The sequence below is a fragment of the Molothrus ater genome, chromosome 1, assembly GCF_012460135.2.
Source record: "Molothrus ater isolate BHLD 08-10-18 breed brown headed cowbird chromosome 1, BPBGC_Mater_1.1, whole genome shotgun sequence".
Classification (NCBI taxonomy): Eukaryota; Metazoa; Chordata; class Aves; order Passeriformes; family Icteridae; genus Molothrus; species Molothrus ater.
In genome coordinates this window covers 130,133,921-130,156,235 of record NC_050478.2, presented here as the reverse complement: position 1 = coordinate 130,156,235, position 22,315 = coordinate 130,133,921, and the positions used below count along the sequence as shown (strand labels likewise).

At 35.5% G+C, this 22,315-nt stretch overlaps 1 protein-coding gene across 1 annotated transcript in view; it reads left to right on the top strand.

The window, feature by feature from the left end:
• The window catches only part of VPS13B (vacuolar protein sorting 13 homolog B), a 433,772-nt gene that overhangs the window by 91,186 nt on the left and 320,271 nt on the right, over positions 1-22,315 (top strand). Inside the window, exon 17 of the mRNA XM_036379056.2 lies at positions 3,695-3,879. Coding sequence (XP_036234949.1) covers positions 3,695-3,879 — 185 coding nt within the window. The remainder of the gene's footprint in view (positions 1-3,694; positions 3,880-22,315) is intronic.

Genomic DNA, 22,315 nt, shown 5'->3' with positions numbered 1-22,315 from the left:
TTTCATTTTTTTGCCTTTTATACTCCTTTACTCATGCACACCTATTTTGCTTGAATTGATAAATTACTGAGCTTGGGTTTGAACTCTAGGAAATTCTAGGAAAACAAGTTCAAATTCTAACTTGGGAGGAATATCAGAAAAAAATTCAGAATTGTAGTCTCCACCTGTGCTTTTCAAAGAAAACCCAGAGGTTTTCTTTGGGTGGCTACAGGCATATGTGTGTACATTTGCACAGAGCATTTCTTGTGTATCTGAGGAGCTGGAATGGGACACATGTTTTATGTAATTGTATCCACAAGGCAGTGATCATGTGTCCTCTTGTGCATTTGTGTGGTAGTAATGATCAGAATATGTTCCAGGCTCTTTATTCCTTTTGGGTGTCTGAGTCCAAGTGTTTTTCTTTACTAGTGATTTTTTTTTTGTCTTGTTTTGGTTTTTTATACCAGGCAGCATCTCTCTTTATGTGCTTGACTTAATAGTGGTATTATTTTCAGTTTTTGTTTCATGTCTCCTTAAAGTAGTTCTAATTTTCAGACTAGGTAGTTTTCTGATGTTTAGAAAAATGCTTTTTATAATTTTTTTTTTGCACCAGCTAAATTCAAATGTGTTTGGATATGTTATTTTCTATGATTTGTACTTTTTATGATAACAGCATTTTCAGGAAAGGTTTGCAGTGTGTTTAAACTTCAGACTGAAACAGGAAGAGCTTCAGGAGTTTTGTACAGATATTTCTTACCCTTTTGGTTACCTGCTGTGCTGCAGTTGATAAAGTGAGCCTGGAACGGGGTCTGGTCATGTACTGCAGAAAGATGTGTACTTGGCTGTCAGCAGATGAGGCAGGTGGGAGATGCAGAGTTCCCCCAAACAGGTCATACATAACTTCTTTGTTCTAGCTCACTGTTTGGTGTTTGTGACTCCTATTAAAACAAACAAAATAAAAAAAAAAACCAAAACCCAACCAAACAAGGCTTAATACGAGATGTGTTCTTCAAAGGCCTCTAATGAGTTTTGATTTTGCTAGCACCAAAGGCTGTACCTATAGGTAAATTCAGTCTTCAAAGGCAGATGGGTTTATTCAAACAGGAGACCGCTCTTTTTGCAGGGGGGGTTGTGGAGCATGGTGTGTGTTCATATGAAAAAAATTTCTACTACCAAACACGAGGCTGAGTTCTTCCATATAAACATAAATGTTTTTCCTTCATTCGTGGTTTTTTCTGCAAATGGCATTTGAAGCTGGCAGCATAATTGTGTCATTAGCTTCAAATGAATTGCAAATCAGTGGCAGTCTTGTTTCTGGTTTCCTCCCCATTCTCAGCATTTTTGAGACAGGTAATCCTGGTTCCAAGCTTTATGAGGTTGGAAAACCTCATTCTAAACAATACTGATTACTATTGCAGAAGGTTGCAACATCTGTTTTTGTTTGTTCTTTGTCCTTCATCTGTATTCATATCAATTTCTGAAAATCTTTCATGAGTATCTTCTTTCATAAGAATCAATTTTTATTTTAATAATTAAATAGTGAGGAGCAATGGCTATTGTGGATGGGCTTTATGTGACACTTTGATCTGTGGTGCAGACATCCACAGCTGAGAAGTGTTGTAATGTCCCTTTATAAGCAGTGGGCAGAAACAGTGACCTGCAGAGACAATTAATTTGTAATCCTCAGGTCTTGAATGAATGGATATCTGTCTGCTGTGTCTACAAGTGCTGATGTATTTTAATTTACCTTAAAAGGTTCTAGACCACAGTGTTAGGTGTGGATATTTGTTTTTACTGTAGGTATCTAACACTGAGCTTAATTCCTCTTGGTCCAGAGAAGATGGTTTTCACTTACCAGCTGTTTGCTGGTATTGACAAGGAATTAAAGGAAGGAGCTCTGTTTAGGACTTGAGGCGAATGCTTGTATGGCCAAGTCTAAATTGCAATAGATGACATTATATTTAGCTGTACCACCATGTAAACACAGTGGTTGAGAGATGTCTTCAGATGTTCAGAATTCTTATTTCCGAACCATGCTTCATAAGTCACATCTGCAACTTATGGGCCAAAAGTATTAGCAGCAAAATATTTTATTTCTCTTCTTCATCTAGAGCATAGTGATCCTGGTCTGAAAAGTGATACAGTATTTTTCTCTTCACAGTTGTCATGGTGAAGGCCCACTCTCACAATGCAGAATATTCAAGAAGTCTACTCCTTATTAGCAGAATTTTGTGTCGTTTCATGCTGCTGAAGGTTTTAGAATTGGAGCATCATAAATGGCCTGCTTCTTAATTCATGGAGCCTCCTGCTCTCTACTGCCAGTAGTATCTCACATATGTTAGGTTACACAGCTGCTAGCAGTTTCTTTTGGGCCTAGATAGAAGATGTGGTGTATTATGGCTGCTTCTGAGAGTTCCTTGGAAGGTTTTGATTTTGCTGATCTGAAGAGTCATTGAATGTCTGCATGTCTTTACATTTTCAGTCCCTGAGCATTTTAGTAAAGTATGCTTTTCTTCAGGGCCAATGGATTTTGTGTGCAGTTTCAGCAGCTTTGCCTCATTTGAGGCTCTGATTCCCAGTGGAACATTTACCTACTATTTATTTTTAAGGGGCTTTAAACATGTCCCTAAAGTTTTCTAATGGAGGAGATGCTCCAGAATGAGAATGAGCTAGTACGTGGATCAGTATTTAAATTTCATGGAATCCTAGAATGGTTAAGATTTGGTGCAACATTAAAGATCATCTAGTTCCAGCCCTCCTGCCATGTAGGACATTAGAGAAAATAATGCTAAATAGCAGAAAAAGTACATTTCAGTGGTGGAGTGGGAGGTGATTAGGGCAAGAATTATAATGTTAAAAACATGATACAGGAAAAGGCTTCAAACTGAGAGAGCTAAAGAACCTTGATAGTTTTTGTTGAATGTAGCAAATCAGTCTGTTGCTTGATTTCAGGTAATAGTGTGCAAATTATAAGGAAGAAAAAATATTGGAAGAATTATTGGAAAAAATTTGAATTATTGAAAAAAATATTGGAAGAAAAAATAAATTACTGACTTAGCTATTGTTTTTGTAAAGCATTCTTGTTGATGGTGGATTATATTGTCACAGAGGAATTTATTTCCCAAACAAATGTCCTTTACTTTGCCCTGTTGAATGCCTGTCTCCTCCTGTTGCTCCTCCCCAGTTAAAAGATAAGGCATTGAAAAAAAATTGTTGAATCACTTAATGAGCTCTGTTAGCAAAATACAGAATGTGGGCTTGTTTGTATTTTGATGTATGAATATTGTCTATATGGTTTTTGGGTCTCTAGCCATATGTCATTCAGTGATGCACTGTAAGCTTTATAAATAAAATCTGGAACATTCAACTTTTGAACAGTTTTTTTTAGTATCTGCATAATTTTGAGTAGCTCTTATTTTGATGGAAGCACATGGAATTCTTCTATTTAATATTTTCAACTCAAGGGATAATTAGATAAAAATATATGATTTTTTTCTGTCACATTCTGGAGGGAGATATAAAGTTAAATCATGTAACAATTCCTATTTAGGCTTCATTTCAGAGTAATCAGCTCTAATCTAAAAAATCCAATAAGCACACAGTTCCAACCTTACAAACTAACTACTTGTACTCTAATATTCTGTGACTAAGTTTTAAAAGGGTTATTTTTATGTGCCAGAGTAATGATTTTCTGTTTTTCTTTTATTTTAAACAGGACCAAGCGAGCTCATGTCCCACTAACAGAATGCATTTTTGAGCTCCCTAATTTGACAGTTCAAGCAACTAGAGCTCAAACCCTTCTGCTTCAAACTATTTATCAGAGCTGGTGTCATCCTGTTGGAAATGTCAGTTCAGTGGTGGTAAATGAAGCTTTACTGAATGAGGTTTTCCAAACTTCAGGTAAATATTTGTTGGTTTTGGTTATTTATTGTGGTACAGAGCACTGCTAGTGGAGTGTCCATACAGCTATATCCTTTAAATCCAGCTTTTTACTTATAGTAGCTAACAGACAGAATTTTGTGTGTGTGTGTGTGTATGGGTATTTATAGCTTATATTTAAAATCCAGGATGTAAGCTAAGCCACCCAGCTTCACTCCTTGGCACCAATTTCTGGATGCATTTCATTTTCCCATACAGGATAATTTTTCCATGCTTCCCTCATCTGAAACATCCACTTTTGCAACCTTATATGGTACAATGTTGTTACTTCAGGATCATTCGGAGGTGAAAATGGATTATTAAGGGCTTTATTAATCAATGGCATACATTGAATTCTTTAGAAGGGCTGCAGATGTTTCTCATTATTTCATAAATAAATGTTACTTAACTGTTGTGAAATTGCTGAAGATATGCAAGTGTTGGTGATGATTACATACATAATGTAAGTTATCTGTCATCCTTTTGTAAAACACCCATAGATTTTTGGGAATAAATAAAGGATTTTGACCAGTGTACAGAGGAAGCCAGAGTTTTCGAGTAATCCAGAAAATGATTTTTTTTTAAGTTTCTATGCAGGCTAGAATAATTTAGAGCTGTTATTGTTTATTTGTTGTAAATAAACCCATAAAAAGAATAACAGATATTTTGGAATATCCAGCATTGCCACTCTTTGAGAATGTATTAGGAGAATGATCTAGGTGCAGAAAATCATTATTTGAAGCAGAGTGGTGGATTAGACCACTGGAAGTCTTTCAGCTCTGCATTTCTTGATCCTTTCCATTTTTCTTTTTCACTCCTTCTGTTTATTGAAGTTAAATCTGTGTTGATCTAATGTTGCAAAAGAACTGGTGTATTTTTTTGCAACCCTTGGAATAAGTGTTTAAAGTGATTAGGTTTTGCTTCTTTCATGAAAGTCACTTTTGTCTTTATTCCTTCAATCTGTGCGGGTCACCTAAGAATGGGATTGTGTCATTTTATTTTCAAGTCCTGATACTCATAAAAGTAGCAGGTTTGCAATCCGCACCACAGAGCAATCTGAAAATACAGTTTGATCACTTCAGATGCTCTTAGGGTTTGCACAGATTCAAACTAACCTGTTCTATTATTTAACATGTTTCAGTCCATCAGTGCAATGAACTGTGAAACAACTCTGCTAACACTATCTGTGCAGAATAGAAATCTGGAGCACACATTTTAAGTACTTCAAATAAAGTAAATGAACAATATAATGCAGTTATTTTGATCTTCTCTTGTTCATGGCTTAACGCTTCACCTGGTAAATTTTACACTTCTGTAGTTGTGTTTGGCATTGACTAGACTGAAGGCAGCTTTGTGTTCAAGGCTATGAAATGATTGCTGTCAATCCTTTTGTCTGAATTTTTGGCTTGGTTGATTCTGTAATCCTCCTACATTCATTTGAATACTGTTGTATTCAATTTAATATCAGGCCTTGTTGAAAGTCATGCTTGTAATTAGGGTCAGCTTCCACATACTTTAATAGTAACATGTATGTGTTTAAGCCTCTAAAAATTGATTATATTTTCACAGGGAAGTTGAAATTTCAAGTTTTCTTTTGTCATTTTTCTTTCTTCATTTTTTTTTTAATGAAGTAACTATGAGGATAGTGCAGTCAGTAAGGAACTTGTGAGTAAACAAGGCCCATCTGTTAAACACTTTTACTTACATTCAGCTTAGTTTCTCCAACATAAAACAAAAGCTGCTGAATGTTTTACTTGGGAGTCCTTGTGTTGAGTTCCTGCCTGCTGCTGCATGCCCCAGTGCTCTTTTAGGCTGGTACAGAGTGGCCTTACAGGGCTCATGTGTTGGGGCTGGCAGTAGCCTGGCAAGGTATTTGGGCTCCCCCTCCTGCCACTGTGTCTTTGACAATCTTGTGGGTGAACAGATGAGCTTTTCTTGTGTAACCTAAACTCTCAAGGAAAAGATTGCCTTTTTCCCATGGTATTGTGTTTTCTATCACAGCACAACTTGGTTTTGGCTATGCACAGAAGTAATACTTTAAGAAAATAGGTTTCCATCTCCATGGTGTTGTGGATTAATATTTCTTTGATTAATTTTCTACAAGTAATGAAAGTATAAACACTTGTTTTAAAATTGCTCTTTACTGTCCTTCCTTTTCTTTTTCTGACTATATTTATATTAAATTGTAGTGTTCTTGCAGGAAAAAGCAACAATATACTCAAAGACTCCCTTACCTTCACTTTATTCTATTTTTCAGGGAATCCTTTTCTTGAAAATAATTGATTACGTTCTGCTGTTTCAAAGAATTGTAAACTATGTGTTTCATGAGTACAGCAGCCCATATTTTCTTCTGTGTTTACGTTTTCAAACTTCTAAAAGCCATCTTTCTAACTAATTAGCAGGACAAACAGCTGTGTCTCCAGATTTTTTCCCTGTTAAAAGTAAATAAAAAAGCCCTCCCTATACATGACATTATTCTGAAAATAAAGGCTTATGTATTTTGTCTTCTATTTGTAAAATGGTCTGCTGTTATCCTGAGGTTTCCAGCAAATCTGACTGCTATAGGCAGTTCACAGGATTTTATTCATTCTTGATACTCAGTGTAACATCATGCTTGTTTTATAATTTGTGAATAAAATGTGTCCTCCTATGGAAATGGTCTAGTCATTAGCTACCCACCCAGATCTGTTCTAGCAATCTGTTTCACTGATATACCGTGACTTGAAAGTTTTCTTCTCTAGGTAGCTCCTCATACATAGCTAGTCTCAAATGTGTTTGCCATTTGTTTACCAAGCCTACAACTTTGTCAGTTGCTTATGTCTATATTGCCACTTTTTGTGTGTGATTGAAGGGTATTATTGGACAGAAGTAGTTGTTGCTGAGCTCTTTGTCTTTGTTGGGGCTTTGTGCTGGATGCTGTTGAGAGTGTTTGGCTTCCTTAATACATCAGTTCAGTATTACTTGAACTCAAAAGTGGTACCCCAACCCTTTGTAACCTCTCAGCCAAGATCTTTTTCAGCAGTCATTGTGCTATGGCTTTTAGTTATATGCTTTTTCCAACATAGCCGTCTCTTCCATTTCATCACTGAAACTTATAATATGGGCTTTAAATATGGGCTAAGATATGCTATAGGAGAGGGGCAGATCATATAGGGGAAAACAGAAATAAAAATGTAAAGGAAGAAAACCAGGAGAAACAGGATCACCTAATAAAAAGGGAAGAGAGCAGCAGAGGAATATAAAGCAAGAAGCAGGTAGAAAGAGTTAAAGTAGAAAAGCAGTAGAAGTTAAGAAAACCAAAAATTAATAGGAAGACAAGTACAGATGCATGAGTTGCAGGAGAGGGGGGAACCTTTGGGAGGAATACCAAAGGTATACAGGAATACATGACTATTGGCCCTTTCACCTGCTGTGGAGAGGCTCACAAGGCACAAAGTCCCCTTTGGGAATCTCTTTGTTAGGTAATGGCTGAAAGACATTCTATGGATCTGGTTTAAAAAGGGAGCTCTGCACTGTGTGTTTCCACAAACATATGAATAGAGTTTATTGCTAGTATCTGGGGTTCTGTCCTAAATTTTCACCTGGAGCAGAAATTTTATCCTGCTCTGAAACTTATTTCAGAGGTTATTGAGGCTGAAGTAGGTCTAGGGAGTCAAAATGACCTTGCTGAGCTCTATGTTCTACAATTTTTTTTTTTCTAATAGGTTAATGGAATACCAGAAAGGGGAGATGATTGCTTGAAGATTAGCACTCTTTTGTCCCCCATCTACTTTCCTCTCCTTGTTCTTCAGAAACCTTTTCCTACTAGGAGAAAGACACTTTACTCAAATATTCCCTAGTTTAGATCACCTGAGAGTTTATTTTTTAATTAAATTGCCCAAAGGCAAGCTGTCTAAAAAAAAAAAAATTAAAAAAATCTGAAGTCTCAAAAGGAAGTGGTATGTGTTTGGTATCTGACAGAATTTAAAAATGAAATGCCTGTACTACTTAAAATTTATATTTGTCATACATATTAGGAAGGCCTCTTATCTTAAAACTTCCAGTAAAAGATGCACACAATACTGTGATTGACTGAGCTTAGCACTTGTGGAGGACAGATAAAATGAGTACGTCAGGAAAGATGTATGATTTTTACTCTAGACATTTTTTATAAACATGTTTAATATTGCGTCTGTCTTAGATGATTTAATTCTGCTAAGAGCAATTTTTAATTATAAATGAATTATAAATTATATGGAAATTAATGAAACTTCTGAAAGTATTCAACTCCCTTCATTGCATTTACACCTTTTGTAATCCATGAATTTAAGTGTCTAGTTGGGAAAAGTTCTTTTTAGAATTTTTAGAAGTCAAGATAGATTAAAAAAGAGAGATAATATAAACAGTTAAACTTAATACTTGAATGAGTAGGTATTATAATTTAAATACAAGATTGATGCATACTGCCTGAAACAGTTATGCAAGAGCAAAAAGTGTAGAAAACTTAAAATAGATGGGAATACTAGTGACAAAATGCAGCATAACAAAGAGAAACTAAAACAGCTGCAAACAGCTTTTTGCTCTTTTTCATGGGTCAAGAAAAAGCATTACTAACTTTTTAATGCATTACATCTAAAATAAAAAAACACAAAAGCAGTCTTCGATCCACATGAAACTCTTTGGAAATTTATGTTTCGGTTTAACTTTATAATCCTTTTGGTATACAAGCACAACAGCATGTTACATGTCAGTTAAATAGTGTGAGTTCTTATGCTTGTGAAACATCCTGATTCTGCATTTCTGTCACTATAAATGTGGAAACAAATGCGAATTTGAAATACATAATGTTTTCTACCTTATTGCATGTATAGATGTTAATATTATTGCAATTATTAATATACAATTGAAAAAATAAAAGTGTGCAAAATAGCAAAATATTAGGAAAACAGCATTAGTTAAGATCTTTCAAAGGTTGAGCATGATTAATCCTATAGAGTAATTGTACTCTATATTTTTTCCATTATTTGTTAGTAAGTACCTGAAACACTCTGTTTCTAACCATTTCAGCTTGCCAAGAAAATACATACACGGTCACACATGGCTTTAGTTTACTCTGGAAAACTGGAACTTGCTACCACTTTTTCCTTGTCCTGTTCAGGTAGTTCATTATTTTGTTGACAGTTCGGTTCCATTAATCTGGTATTTTTGGGAAAATTGCTTGCAGACCTTACATTTCTCTACTGAAGGTGATCAAATAGGCATTGAATCCCTCATGTAAATGATGTCTTAAAGTTAAAATAAAATCTATTTTCCAGAAAGTAACTGTAAAACTATTTTATGCAAGATTTCATGTGGGATACCTTAATGGTTGAATAATAAATTTTACCTCATAAAAATGAAATTCAATAATACAGTAGCTTTCTCAGCGCAGTAGCATCTGGTTGAATCTCATGAGAGCCAATATTTTCCAACTCATTAGGATCATGTCGTTCTGTATGTCGTCAACATTGACTTAGCCAAGCTACCTTTACTTACATAACCGCCAAACTATTAAATAGGTCTCTTGTGGAGTGAAGTCAAATATTCCTCTTATTTTGCTTTTGCCTTGGAAGAAGAAAAGAAAATGTACATGCTGTAACATTTAAACATCTGGTCTAAACCACATCAGGGTAACAGTGAGGAAAGTAACAGGATTCAGTATTCTTCCCAGGTGTACATATAAAAAAGGGTTGTGGAGCTGCTGCATAGTTCTTTTAACCACTTAGGAAAAAGACTAAAATAAGTGACTTGCCTTTCTAATACCCCTGTTTTTAAAACTACTTTTTTCCTCTTGCCTGCTCCCTTGTCACCCAACTGCAAAACACAAAATCCAGCCAAAGATCAACATTTCAAAGTTTAGAGATAATACAGGTTGTTCAGCTCAGTTCCTTGCAACATACTGGCTTTTAATCTCTGTTCCATGTAACATGGACAATTTTGCATTCATTTGGAAGGGTATGAATTGAAATTTCTGTCTAAAATAGAAGTGTAAGAGTGTATTCTCCTAATTACTTGGGAGGGGCAGGACACAGCTATATGAAACTTGCACAGTATAAACAGTTTACTGTCTTGTGTGGATGATTACTCACATGTGTCCTCATCCTTCATGTAGGCCCAGAATGCGGTGTGTAAATAGTATTATTTTTATATGTTGTGCATTTCCGTGAAACTCTGGTAGATTATCAACTCTATTTTCAGATGGAAAAACAGCATGGATAAGCAATCTAAGAACCTAAGATTTCTTCTTTAGCTTAATTTTTTTAAGCTTAATATAGTTGTGTATAAGATATTATTTCCTCTTGTAGTAAACTTTTCAGTGATATTCTTAAGTCATGAACTGACTTGTACTGAAAGGAGGTCGGTGGGACATTTTATTACTCGAGAACATAATCAGTAAGATTTATCTTCCTGAGTATCTGAAGAAATCCTCTGCCAGAAGCAATGGCTCTGTTGTGACCTGAGAGGGGGCATTGAATTATGATTGCCTTTTTTTTTTTTTCCTGGTCTAATTAATATATACTAATAGGCTTTGAAATTGAAACATACAGTATTCTGATGAAAGAATGGTGGTAGGCATACTTAAGGCATTCATGTGAGCTTAAATTTAATATGTAATGTTGTGCTAAAGAATCAAATGTACTTCAAAATCCACATGAGACTTTTTAAATGTCTTTTGTGTTGAAAATGAATATATACATACTGTCAACAGAACAGTGAAGGAGAAAAAAGATAAATAAATGAGTGGGCTGTGAAAGGAATACATGCATACATGAAATCCATAGTTGTGCATAAATGTGTACAAATTTCTTAAGCTGAATTGTTTCAGAATTGCAGGAGAGCTCAGTTCGGTGTCTATGTTGAAATTAACAGCAAACTCTTGAGTATGTTGGTGTGCTACCAAAAAACCAAGACACCTAAGCTTAGGGCTATAAATATTGCCCTTACTCCAGAGTCAGTAGTTTATTTGCACAAATAGCAATGTGACTGAGAGCACCTGTTTTGTTTGTTCAGCTGCTAGTTTGATGTTATTGCTTGTTCTTGTGCTTGGATAGCAGAGAGGTAGGCTGCCTTTTTTGCCTTGTTCTAGCTGCCAGGTACTGCATCAGGTGAAAAACTCTACAGGGAGATTGAGATGTTGGCTTCTAAAAACAATAGAGCATGTTGAGCCTAAATTACTGAAATTCAGTGTTACAGCAGGAAGGCTAGGAAGAACATAGATCTTGAATCTGCTGAATAATAGAAACTGGGAATTTTCTGAGAAGCATTCAGAACACATACAAAAGAAAACTTCAGAGATAACAGAAGGAAAGGGTTGGTTTTGTTTGTTTTTTTTTTTTGTGTGTGCTAAGGCCCAGAGAACCTGTCAAATAGAGAGTGAACCTGGAAACCATCAGTGGTTGCTGATATAAAAATAAACCATGAATGAGGCGGCCATAGTGTTTTCTTGACATCTGTGTTTCTTAAGAAAAAGGTTCATGCAGAGGTGTTGCAGTAGAAGTATTGATGCCAGTCACTGCCATTTCCTGAACACTGTTCTTCAGAAGAGCAGAAGAAAGCTATTTCTTTGTAGCTGGCAAAAAATAATAGGGTTGTCAGAAAATTCAAATTGGAAGGGTCTACGGGAAGTCTCTGCTCTTCAGTCTCCTGTTAAAATCAGAGTCAATTATGGGATCAGACCAAGTTCTTTAGGGCTATACCCATCAGATCTTGAATCTTCAAGGGTAAGAATACCCTACCTTTCTGGGCAGCCTCTGCCACTGCTTGACTGTTCTCATGAGAAGCTTTTCCACCATTCTAGGCAGAACCTTTCATATTTCAGTATATGACAATTGTCTTTCATCCTATTACTGTTCACCTCTGTTTAGAACCTTCATCACAACTTTCTCACACATACAGGAAGGCTGCTAATATATCAAGTGTGTTGCTGCTGGTTTTGACCTTATTAAACATTAAAACAAAACTACAGCTTAGAAATCCTGACTAGGATTTCTTAACACTCTCTTATGGTGACTCTGAAATCTTTTTCCTGTTCAAATTTTCATGCCAACTAGATTTAACCTGAGTGTCAGTGCATCAGTACATACAAAATAAATCATGCTATTTTCTGATTAGTAAATATACTGATGTATAACATGAATTCAACTTAGAATATCACTTTCTGCTGGTTTAACATTTGCGGAAATTCCCAAAGTCAGCATCTCTTCTTTTGCCCTTCCAATTAAAGAGAGTCCTATTTTGTGGGATACTAGTTTGTGTTGTAAGATATTCTGAGAGGAAATGAAAATGCAAACAGGTGTTACAGCACAAAGAAATGATTGTAGTTTACGGTCATTGTGGGATAATGTTTTCTGTTTATGGTGACTTTGGACATTTTTTTATTATGTTTACTTACTTCTTTTTATTTATTGAAACAACTTGAATCACTTTAAAAGAATTTGGAATGCTTTATAGCACATATTTTCCCTCTTTTTATTCAGAATGAGACATTTCACTTTGGAAAGGAATAGACTAATAAAGGGTTTTCATCTTGATGAGGCAAGAAATATCAAGGCATTTTTAAATGGAGAAGATTATTATGGAATGTGAATGAAATGAGAAAATAGTAAAGATAAAATTGAAATATTCCTGTGAGGAGCTTATTGTAGTAAAAATGTGTTTGTTGTAGTAGTAGTTTTTAGGAAAAAAAACCCCAAGGTATAATCAAAAGTAGATAGATTTAACAATAAGCAACTATTAAACATGTAGAAGCATGTTTTCTGTTTGCAGATATGTAATATTGACTGCTGACCTTGAGTAGTGAGTTTATGTAATATGTATAGTGTTGATCAAATAAAAGTTGTACTGAGTTTGAGTCATGGGACAGATCCCAAGTATTGGACTGCTGCTTAAAACTTATTAGTGTCTACAATACTAAGAGTTAAAAATACTAGTATCCTCTAAAGTTACTTTTATGGAATAGACTCTAGTGAATGGTATGGAAAACAACTTTCCATTTGTGAGAGTATTTTGATTCTTGTGGCAAGGTAAGATGATAAATACCAATGGTATTCTTGCCATAGAGATACCAGATTATTATGTACTGCAATAGCAATTTTTAGTCTGATGTCCCATGTGATTTCATATTATATTAAATCAGGCTTTAAAGAAACATATATACCTTGTAATTATTTTAAACCTAGTGATTATAGATCAAAATCCCATTTTTTAATTGCATGGATATTCAAGAAAAATACCTTCTTCTTCAGGAACATATCATGTAGGAGAGCTGTTAAGCTGTTAACAATGCAGACTGTATGAGGAGTAATTATTGTATTTCTTGCAGTCAAGAATAATGTTTTTCCTACCTGTCTAGTCTGCCTCATAGTCAAGAATATAATGAGTGCAAGTTATATGTAACATGGTAATGGTAAGGACTGAAAGTGTATTTTTACTGGAAAATACTGAGCTTCAGTTATAGGAGCTCTTTTGCCCATTGATTTTTCACTTAGTGTTATGTCTCTAAAGGCAGGCAGTTCTTTTGGAGGAATATTCTACCAAAAGTAGAAATACACAGTAACATAAAAAGGTAGTAATGATAAGGGAGACAAAGCTAGTGAAACATTAGGTTCTCAGGGAGCTATAGTAAGCAAGAAAACTCTTAAATTAACACTTTACAGTATTAGATTTTGCTATATTGAAGATATTAAGGAGCTAATATAGAAAGGGATGTGTTCTGTTACAGTGTTATTTAATGGTGTCCTGTGAATGTCCCTTCTGTTTGTGTGAAGCATAATAAGAAAATTAAAAATGGCGCAAGCAGATGTAGCTGAGTTGATTTTGCTTTGAATACTTGCTGTAGGCAAGTATTCCTTACTGTGTAGTGTTATAGAGGTATGTATCACACTATGTGAATCACTAATCAAAATCTTGGATTCTGAGGGGAGGTCAGAGGTCTCTGTATAACCACAGCTTCTGGTTTCTGGGAACTTTATCTTATGTGAAATAAGAGCTCTTATACCTGCTTAACACTCTCCAAAACATACTTTGTAACAGGCCTGCTGGCTATTCAAGGAAAGTAACAAGAACTATTTCCAGAAACACCTTTGAGTTGGAGATCATCTAAATAAGCAAAGTCAGCTTAGTTTCTTTCTTTTATGACTGTATCAAGTTCAAACCAAATGTGTTTTGCTTTTTTTTGTTTGTTTGTTTTGAGTGTAGCATGCTGAATAAATCAGATATTACACTGTCTTATGCTGATTTCTTCCAGTTTGATGCTGTGGCTTTGTTGCTGCATCTTGCTCCTGCTTTTTTCCTACTTTTACTATATTTTTGTCAAATTCTGTGATAGTCAACCCTTTATTGAACTTCATGGTTCCAGTCTTTATTCATTCTCCTGATTTGCCTCTTTTTTCTTCTTTAATACACAACAGGGGACCTGAACAGTTAGGTATGGATAGGTAGAATTGCATGTAGTTTCCTACTCATGCATGGTAGTTTCAAATGTTTTTCTCATTAAAGATGCTTTCTCTGAACTGAGGTTTATGGTATGCGTTTTCCCGTCCCCCCATCAGTTACTGCAGGGCAGGGGAGTGACTAGAAGATGCAGAAATTAAAAAGAAATTCAGGTCTTGGGTAGTGTTATAGAAATGTTTTACATCTTGACTTCTGGAAAGGGTCTTCCTATTACTATTCCAGTAATTATTCAAATTTTCCAATTTGAAGACATGGACTTTTTTTTCTCAACCTGCTGTTGGAGAAGAAAAGCTTAATTGCTCTACGGGGTGTAATCTTTTTGAGAAGCTCCATTTACTTCTTCAAATGAATTGTCCCAATAGTGGAATTATATTGTAGACTGTTTCAGTTTCCTGAGCTAAGTGAATATTGCATGATTTAGAGCAAAAGGCAAGAATTCCAACATGATAGAAGCCAGTCATCTTTGCAACTCTGATGAGACTTGGAGTTGCCTTCATGTGATTGCTTGGTTTTACCAGGCTTGTGAGATAGACCACAGCTGGATGTAGTACTTCTGCTATGTCAGCTGCTATATTCTTGCATCAGTCACTATTTTTCATTCTCCTGTATGTACACTCAGGTTTGCAATATAGCCGAATACCAGGTATTTTAGTACTTGGAATTACTGGAGAAAGTTTTTAAGGTAATAACTATTAAAAATACTAATAAATTAATCACTTGCTTTACTACAAGCCAAAAAGACCAAAAAGAGTTTTCAAACTGACTGATAGCTTTCCTAACTATTTCAGAAAGTCAAGCAGTCCATAAGATTTCAATTTTCATCTATCTCCCAGAATATTTTCCTTACCTTTTTGCTATCGTTTCAGAGAAGATCTTTTAGGAAAGATTCTATTTTTTGCTCTCTTAGTATCAGGTGATTTAGTGTCAGCTCAGTGGCTTGTACTCAGAAGTTATCTGGTGTCTTTTTGTTTCAGTTTGGATAGCAAAAAATACATTCTCCAGATGAGGTTGTGCCTGTTGTTTGATAGATGGGTCCATTCAGCTTTCTTATTTGGTCTTTTCTGATATTTTGGCTTTGATGGACTACATGAAATTCTGTTCCTTTCCTTGAATGACTGTGTCATCTCAGAAACTCAGACTTCAATTGAGATGAGGATTACTCATCTCATTGAGATGCAGAATTACTCTTTTCAATGTCTTCAGATTTGTGAGGTATAAATTAGTCATCCATCTACAGTGAGTTCACCAAAATAAGTGAAATCCGAACTTGGTTTAATTGTTTACTTGATAAAAGGGAAAATTTCAGACTTCTGCACTTTCAAAGGATGACTAGAGTTTGAATGAAATAGGGGTTTTGTCAGAGGGACTTTGGATATCACAAGAGTCTGTTGTCATTTGTGATCAGATGTGAGTCCATTTTTACACTGTAGAATGGAGAGTAGTGGCAGCCTTGCCTTCCAGAAGGATACTTCCCTTGCATCAAAAATGTGCAAAAGTCAAGCAGTTTCTTCTGGTATGGTCTGTTACAAGCAAAGGAAATGGGAAGTGGGAGAGTGATTTATTTTTTTGATGTATTTATTTTCTGAACTAGTCATACTGTTGCTCATGCTTCCCAGGATTTAAATGCAGTTTTTTGTAAGTGCTTGACAATGAATATATCTGTTGTAAGTAGTTATGACTGTGCTTGCTATGCTCTGTCAGTAAACAAATCTGACTTTGTAGTTTATACAGTGTAAAACACCTGTTAGATATCTGTTATACTTAATCTTTTTGCAGATTCTTTTAGAGTCACTCTTGGCTTTTAAAGAATGTAGTTTCTGTGTGTATTCAAGAGCTTTTCAAATGCTGTAGAATTGTGTTACAAAGATAACATACAGTTCAGAGGGGTGAACTGCGCTATTCTGGGCACAGTCTTATGAAACTGTATCTAAAAATAAACTGTTTGTGCCAACAAACCAGATCACTTCAGAGGCATTAGGAATCCATAGATATTTATGTCTACTCATTTTAGACTGAGCATAAACTTTAAAGCAAAGCTTTGAGGCACTGACGTAACAGCATTTGCAGTTCTGTTGAAAGCTCATATAATTGTGTCTTGCTATAGTTCTCCTAGCTCCTGGTTTCATCAGTTAACTCTGTATTCCATCCACTGGGCTTAGATGAGGTGCTTGTGATCACCAAAGTGCTAAGCACTTGATCTTCTGTCTTTCAAGAAAGCTTTTTATAAAACTTGCTTTGATGTGTACTTCGTGTCCAGGCTACTTTCCCAGTGGGATCGCTTTTATGCCGCTGTCTATTCGTATGTTGCAGTATCCCATATGTTATCAATGAAACACAGCTTGCCAGCAGATTTTGAGCTTATCACCAAGATAGTACCTCTACCATATTCAGCAATAAGATCAACTACTTCTCTAATTCATAAAGTTTGCTTTCTGTAAATTTGCACAAAGTCTTGAAAAATTCTCTTCACGGGTACAGACTATTTCCTAAATGCAAGGAAAAAACTATCTGAAAAAGGGAATAGTACTGGACAAAACTATTGTCATGACCTCAGTCTTCGCATCTCATGCCCTCCCACTTCCTTTACTGCTTTAATTTGAATGATTTGCTGAGTTTGAATGTAAGCCTTTAGGCAAGTTTCTTTCTAACAATGTCAGTAAAAAGCTGTTCTAACTTAAAAACTGAATGGGGAAATGATCAACAGAAAAGAGCTGGTGATTTTTACAGCATTGCAGTAAGCACTAAGACGTCCACATGGTGGTTATGAGATGAAATAAAGAAATATGGCACAGAGCATTCACTGAAAACACATTTTTTTCAATATTTGGCTATTACGCATTCAGTCTATCAGGCATTCTGTCAGATACTGCATTTTCTATGGTAGCACTTGATGAGAAAACTGAGCTGCAGGAAAAGAAGCTGCAGACTTTTTAATAGAATACCTTGAAGCATGTGTGCAAATAAAATGGATGATTTTCTTGGGAACTGAATTTGTGCATTTCACTCCATTTTACCTTCTGAAGCTGGTCTGAGTTATGAATGTTGTCATTTAGGTTTTTCTAATACTGCCCAGTCTTTTCTGGAATCCATTGAACTGTACACATTTTTCCAGGGTGAACATGACGCAGTTTTATTGTACCAGGTGGCTTTGTTCTTAGGCTTTCAAAGTGCCATGAGTATCTGCAGGTTAATTAGATGAGTATTGTTAGAATTTCTTCAATTCTTCCTTTGAAACTCTTGTTTGCTGTAGTGTAATAAGATTTAGCTGTAGAATAAAAACCTCTCTATGTGTATATGTCACATTCCTTAATCTCCTTTGCAATTTGAAAGACTACGTTTACTCTGCTGTTTGTATATAATTGCACATGTTGAATATAATTGAGCATATTCTGATAATATGTTTATTTCCTATGCATTTATAGTACTTTAAAAGTTTCTATTGCAAAGAATGGAAAAACTTGAAGCTTTATTGTGCCAGTCTATGTTCAAATGGCTGTGAACCACAGTGTAAATTTTGAAACCCACTCTGACTTTGCTTTGCTGCTGTTTTGAAACTATTTTCATTAATAATGAGTTGTAGTCAGGTAAGTCTTTTCATAATGTAAAGGGAAAAGATATGCTCTTCATTTCTGTAAAATCCACTTCATTTTTCTTCTATACCTAACAGTCATGCTCTGTTTCATTGAGGTGGTTAAAAGCTTTCTTGTTTTAGCAATTAGAAAGGTACTTAGTGCAGTTGCACTTGAAATCACAGTTCAGAGCTGAAGGACTCCTGTGGGTGCTTCCCTGTTTGGATACTGCTTATCAGGTGGAGCTCAGGAACCTGCTGGCCATAGTGTCAAGATGCTTTCTTCTTTTTGTAAGACATCATATCTGGCACTCACTCTTTCTTTCACCTATGTTAAATGCAAATATAACCTCTCAGCCAAGTCTTTGTATTCAAATGTTGATTGTATTTTTGTTTGTTGCCATTTTTTCTTAGCTTTCCCCAATTTTAAGCATATAAACAAAAAGAGCATCAAGATGAGAAATGACTCCATGGTTCTACTTCAGATGAATTCTCTGTGTTGTCTTGTCCTCCCAGAAGTCTCAAAGATCAACTTGACTTCCAAATGCTGCTCAAGTCATTCTTTTGAAAGGTCACTGATCATCTTAAGGCTTAATGTGGACTTTGGAGTGGGAGATGACTCATAACAGAAATCACATGCAAACCTTAAAAAATTCTTTGTAGTAGGCAAATCTACTCATATTTCTGTCAACTGTATTATCTGTTCAAAATGCAACTTTTAAAAAAGTTCCATTATCCAAAACAAATTCCAGTTAAAAAGATGCTTTTTATGTTGAAAATAGTTCATGATTGTAACAACTTTTTGAGACTGCAGGGGTTTTTTTGATAGATTCATGCTGGTTTAAGTACAGGAGGAAAATCCTGCGGCCTGTATTTTAAAAGAATCAAGGCTGGATGATCACAAGGCTTCCTTCTTTTCCTATTAATTTTGTGTTACTTGATGGTTCACAAATTTTCTGTTTGAAATGTTGGTTCCCCCAGTTTTCTAATTGAGGCCAGCTGCTTTCTGAACTATCCTCTTGTTCAGGCTGTGTCTCTTTAGTGCAGTTGGCCCTTTCTAGGTGCTAGCTGAAGTATATTTTGCTGGTTTTTTTTTTTTTTGTTTGTTTCCTTTACTAGCTCTTTCAATTGCAGGATATTAAATCTTGGTCGTCTGAATACCAGGAAACTGATTTGAAGTCAAAGAAGAATAATATGATTTTCTAATGATTGTCATGCCATTGATTAGTGTAATCTTTAAAACAAAAAAAAAACCCAGAAACAAAACATCAAACATTATTTTATAGTGACTCACCTATTTCATGGGCTAGTGGAAACATAACCTTCTCAGGAACTTACCAAGCAGCAGCTATTGAATAATCATCTTTATATATATTGCCAGTAGTTCAGAGGCATGTTGTGATTTTAGACATTGGCAAGAACAAATCTCTCTTTTGGTGGTAAGTAGTTTTCATTGTAAGGCATTTATCCTTAGCTGACTACCTCAGATATTTTTTGTTTTTCACAAATTCCCTCTGGCAAGGGAATCTTCCTTATAATAAGGGGAAAACCCCCTAAATATAGAAATGTTTTAGCAGCACTCTGCTTAGTCAAGGTGTTCTGTAGAGGAGATGGCTTGGAGTCTGTATGATTTCATTATTTCTAACATAGCTGTTCAAACTGTTTCTTTGCTACAAAAGTTGATGGTTTATGGCCTGCCATGTAATGTGGATAGAGGCCTCTTGACTGTTCAGCTGTCCTTGCTGTTGGATTTGAAATGTGATTTTTCTGGCACTGCAACCTTTGATGTCAGGAAGTTTAGATGGCTTCTTTGCTTTCTGTTCGTGATGTGGACCATCAGCTTTATTAGCCTTGGAATTTGTGTCAGATGAATTCCTTAAGCCTACTGTGAGTTCCACGTGTTTTATCCTGCTTTTCCCAGTACCACATAATGTTGTGCAGTGCTACTCTTCTTAAGTTTTTAGTTCCACACCTGTTTCTTTGTTGAAAAAGAAAGGCTTCTAGAATATATAGGTACAATAGAGTTCTCTTTTATATCATTCTCATCTGTGTTAAGAACTTTTTGATATTTCACTTGTAGGACTCTGTTTCCCAACAAAAGTCATGTGACATCAGCAGTGAGGTGCAATAAGAGCTCTCTTAGGATTACTTAAAATAGATTTGAAGACTTTGAGTATATAAGGTTGTGTGGCCTTGGATGTGATTTTTATTTGATATATGAGCTGCGACATAGCTATTGCATGACTGAGATGTGCCTGTAAGCGATGCAGTGTACAGATGGGGTTTCTCTGAAACAAAGCCAGTGACTAAATCTGAATGTGCTCATTTAAAGGGTAAAGAATACTTCATAAAACATATGGAAACATTTCTGTGTTTTTTCATTAAGAAGGCTTCTTACTCCTTACGCATTTTTTATGATTGTTCATGCTAATGTGTCATTTACCTGAATCAAGACTGCCTATGCATCAGTTCAGTTTAGTGGCATTTGTATAGTGGTATGAATATTTTATTAAAAACCCACTAAATATACTTGTCTGTTATCCTAGAGCTTTTCATCATTTCAAAGGTGAAATAATCCTTTTCTCAGAAGTGTTGGAAAAAACCTCACCATTATGTATTGCAAAGCACTTTATTTAGGAAGTATATAAAACAATAGTAATAGGTCTGATGCCCAGTAGGATTTGAATTAAATGGTTATTGTGATCTACTGGTATAAAATACAGAATTATTTAAATTTGAACAAGAAATTTATAAAAGAGGATCTCACTACTCAAAAGTATGGATGCTGAAAATGTGCAGGAGCCATAGCAGCCCATAGCTTAGCAGAGGTTTTCTGTATTGTTCTATGTCAGTAGGAGAATTGAGCATCCAAAGCATCTGAGCTTCTGTGGTCTGTAATTACTTACCAGAACCCTGTGGAAGAAATACATGTTAGTGATTTTTGTCATTTTGTGGGGAAAAAATAAAATATTAAATTACTGAACACTAATTGGTAAATTTTTCTACTCTGTTTGCAGGGATGTGAGGTGGAAATTGCAAATCCTGAGTTTTTCCCTTCTGCCCACTTATTTGCCATCTGATTTCCCCTGATTAGGCTGTGCTTTAAATTTGAAACATCCTTTAGCAATATCTATAGCATCTAATATATTATGAAATTATTTTTTTCCTACTATGATGTCAAATCCATACTGGGTTTTAACACTAAAATGTATTAAATTAATGCAGTGATGGCATTCATAGCTACTCTTCAGGATTGCTAATTTAGCAGAACATGACCCTGATGCTTGAGGTTCCTAGGGAGTAGATCAAAACAGATAATATTTCCCTTAGAAAAGAGGGATATTAAGCACATTACAAAGCACTGGTGTGTGTTTTCTTTGCAATTACAGATGTCTCATTATAATGGATCAAGAATTTTGCTTTGTGCCCCGTCAGACCCATGATTACAGTGATTCTGAGCCAGAATTTTTCTTAAACTATTTTTTCAGTCTGACTGTACCCCTAATGGAAGGTATTAGGGTTCAAGAAACAAACATACAACACTTGGATCTAGGTCTTACAAAGTCATAGATAGTCTTTCAGAAACTTCTGGCACCTTTTATTCTTGTACACTCTCATGAAGTGTTTTGGTGCCAGATTTTGATTTGTAGGCATCATTATAAGGGTAGGGGGGTTTAAAAACTCATCTGTCCTGTCTTAAAAAGGATGTGATTTCCTTTTGCTTTTAGGATGTAGGACCATACAGCTGTGTGTTGGGGCATTATACACTGCACTCCTGACAGCAGCTTTCCCACATGTATAGCCAAGCAGATATGTGAGCAGTTCATTCAGCTTGTAGGTCCAGCTGGAAGTTGTTCCTTCTGAGGGTTATTTTTCAGTCATTTTAGCTGCTTTTCTGGCTTATAATGTGCCCACATGAGCGTGAGAGGCACCTGAAGGCAGAGGGGATGGTGGCATTGCTCCAGTGGAAAATGCCGCAAAGGTGAATGAATTTGTAAGCTGGAGTTGGTATCACTCTCTGCAGCAGTCTCAGACTCATCTTTTAATGCATCAGGTTCTTTTACTTTCTGAAAGATGTACAGTCTTTCAGGTTAAGATCATTTACATTCTTTGTGTGTTTAGTATAATTATTAATATTAGCTTCTTAGGTAAATGGCACAGGATTATTTGTACTTCATCTATTTATGCTGAAATCCATATTGTCTCAATGAAAAGGATGTCAAGGTTGATGAAATTTTACATTCTTCTGTGCTGTAATGTAGCATTGTGCCAGAAATACTTTGTGTGTTACTCTGAGAGGTAGAACAGCTGAACTTTTACTTACTAACATCCCTAAATTGAAAATTCACATAGCAGAGATCAGCAGTCAGCGTGTAAATG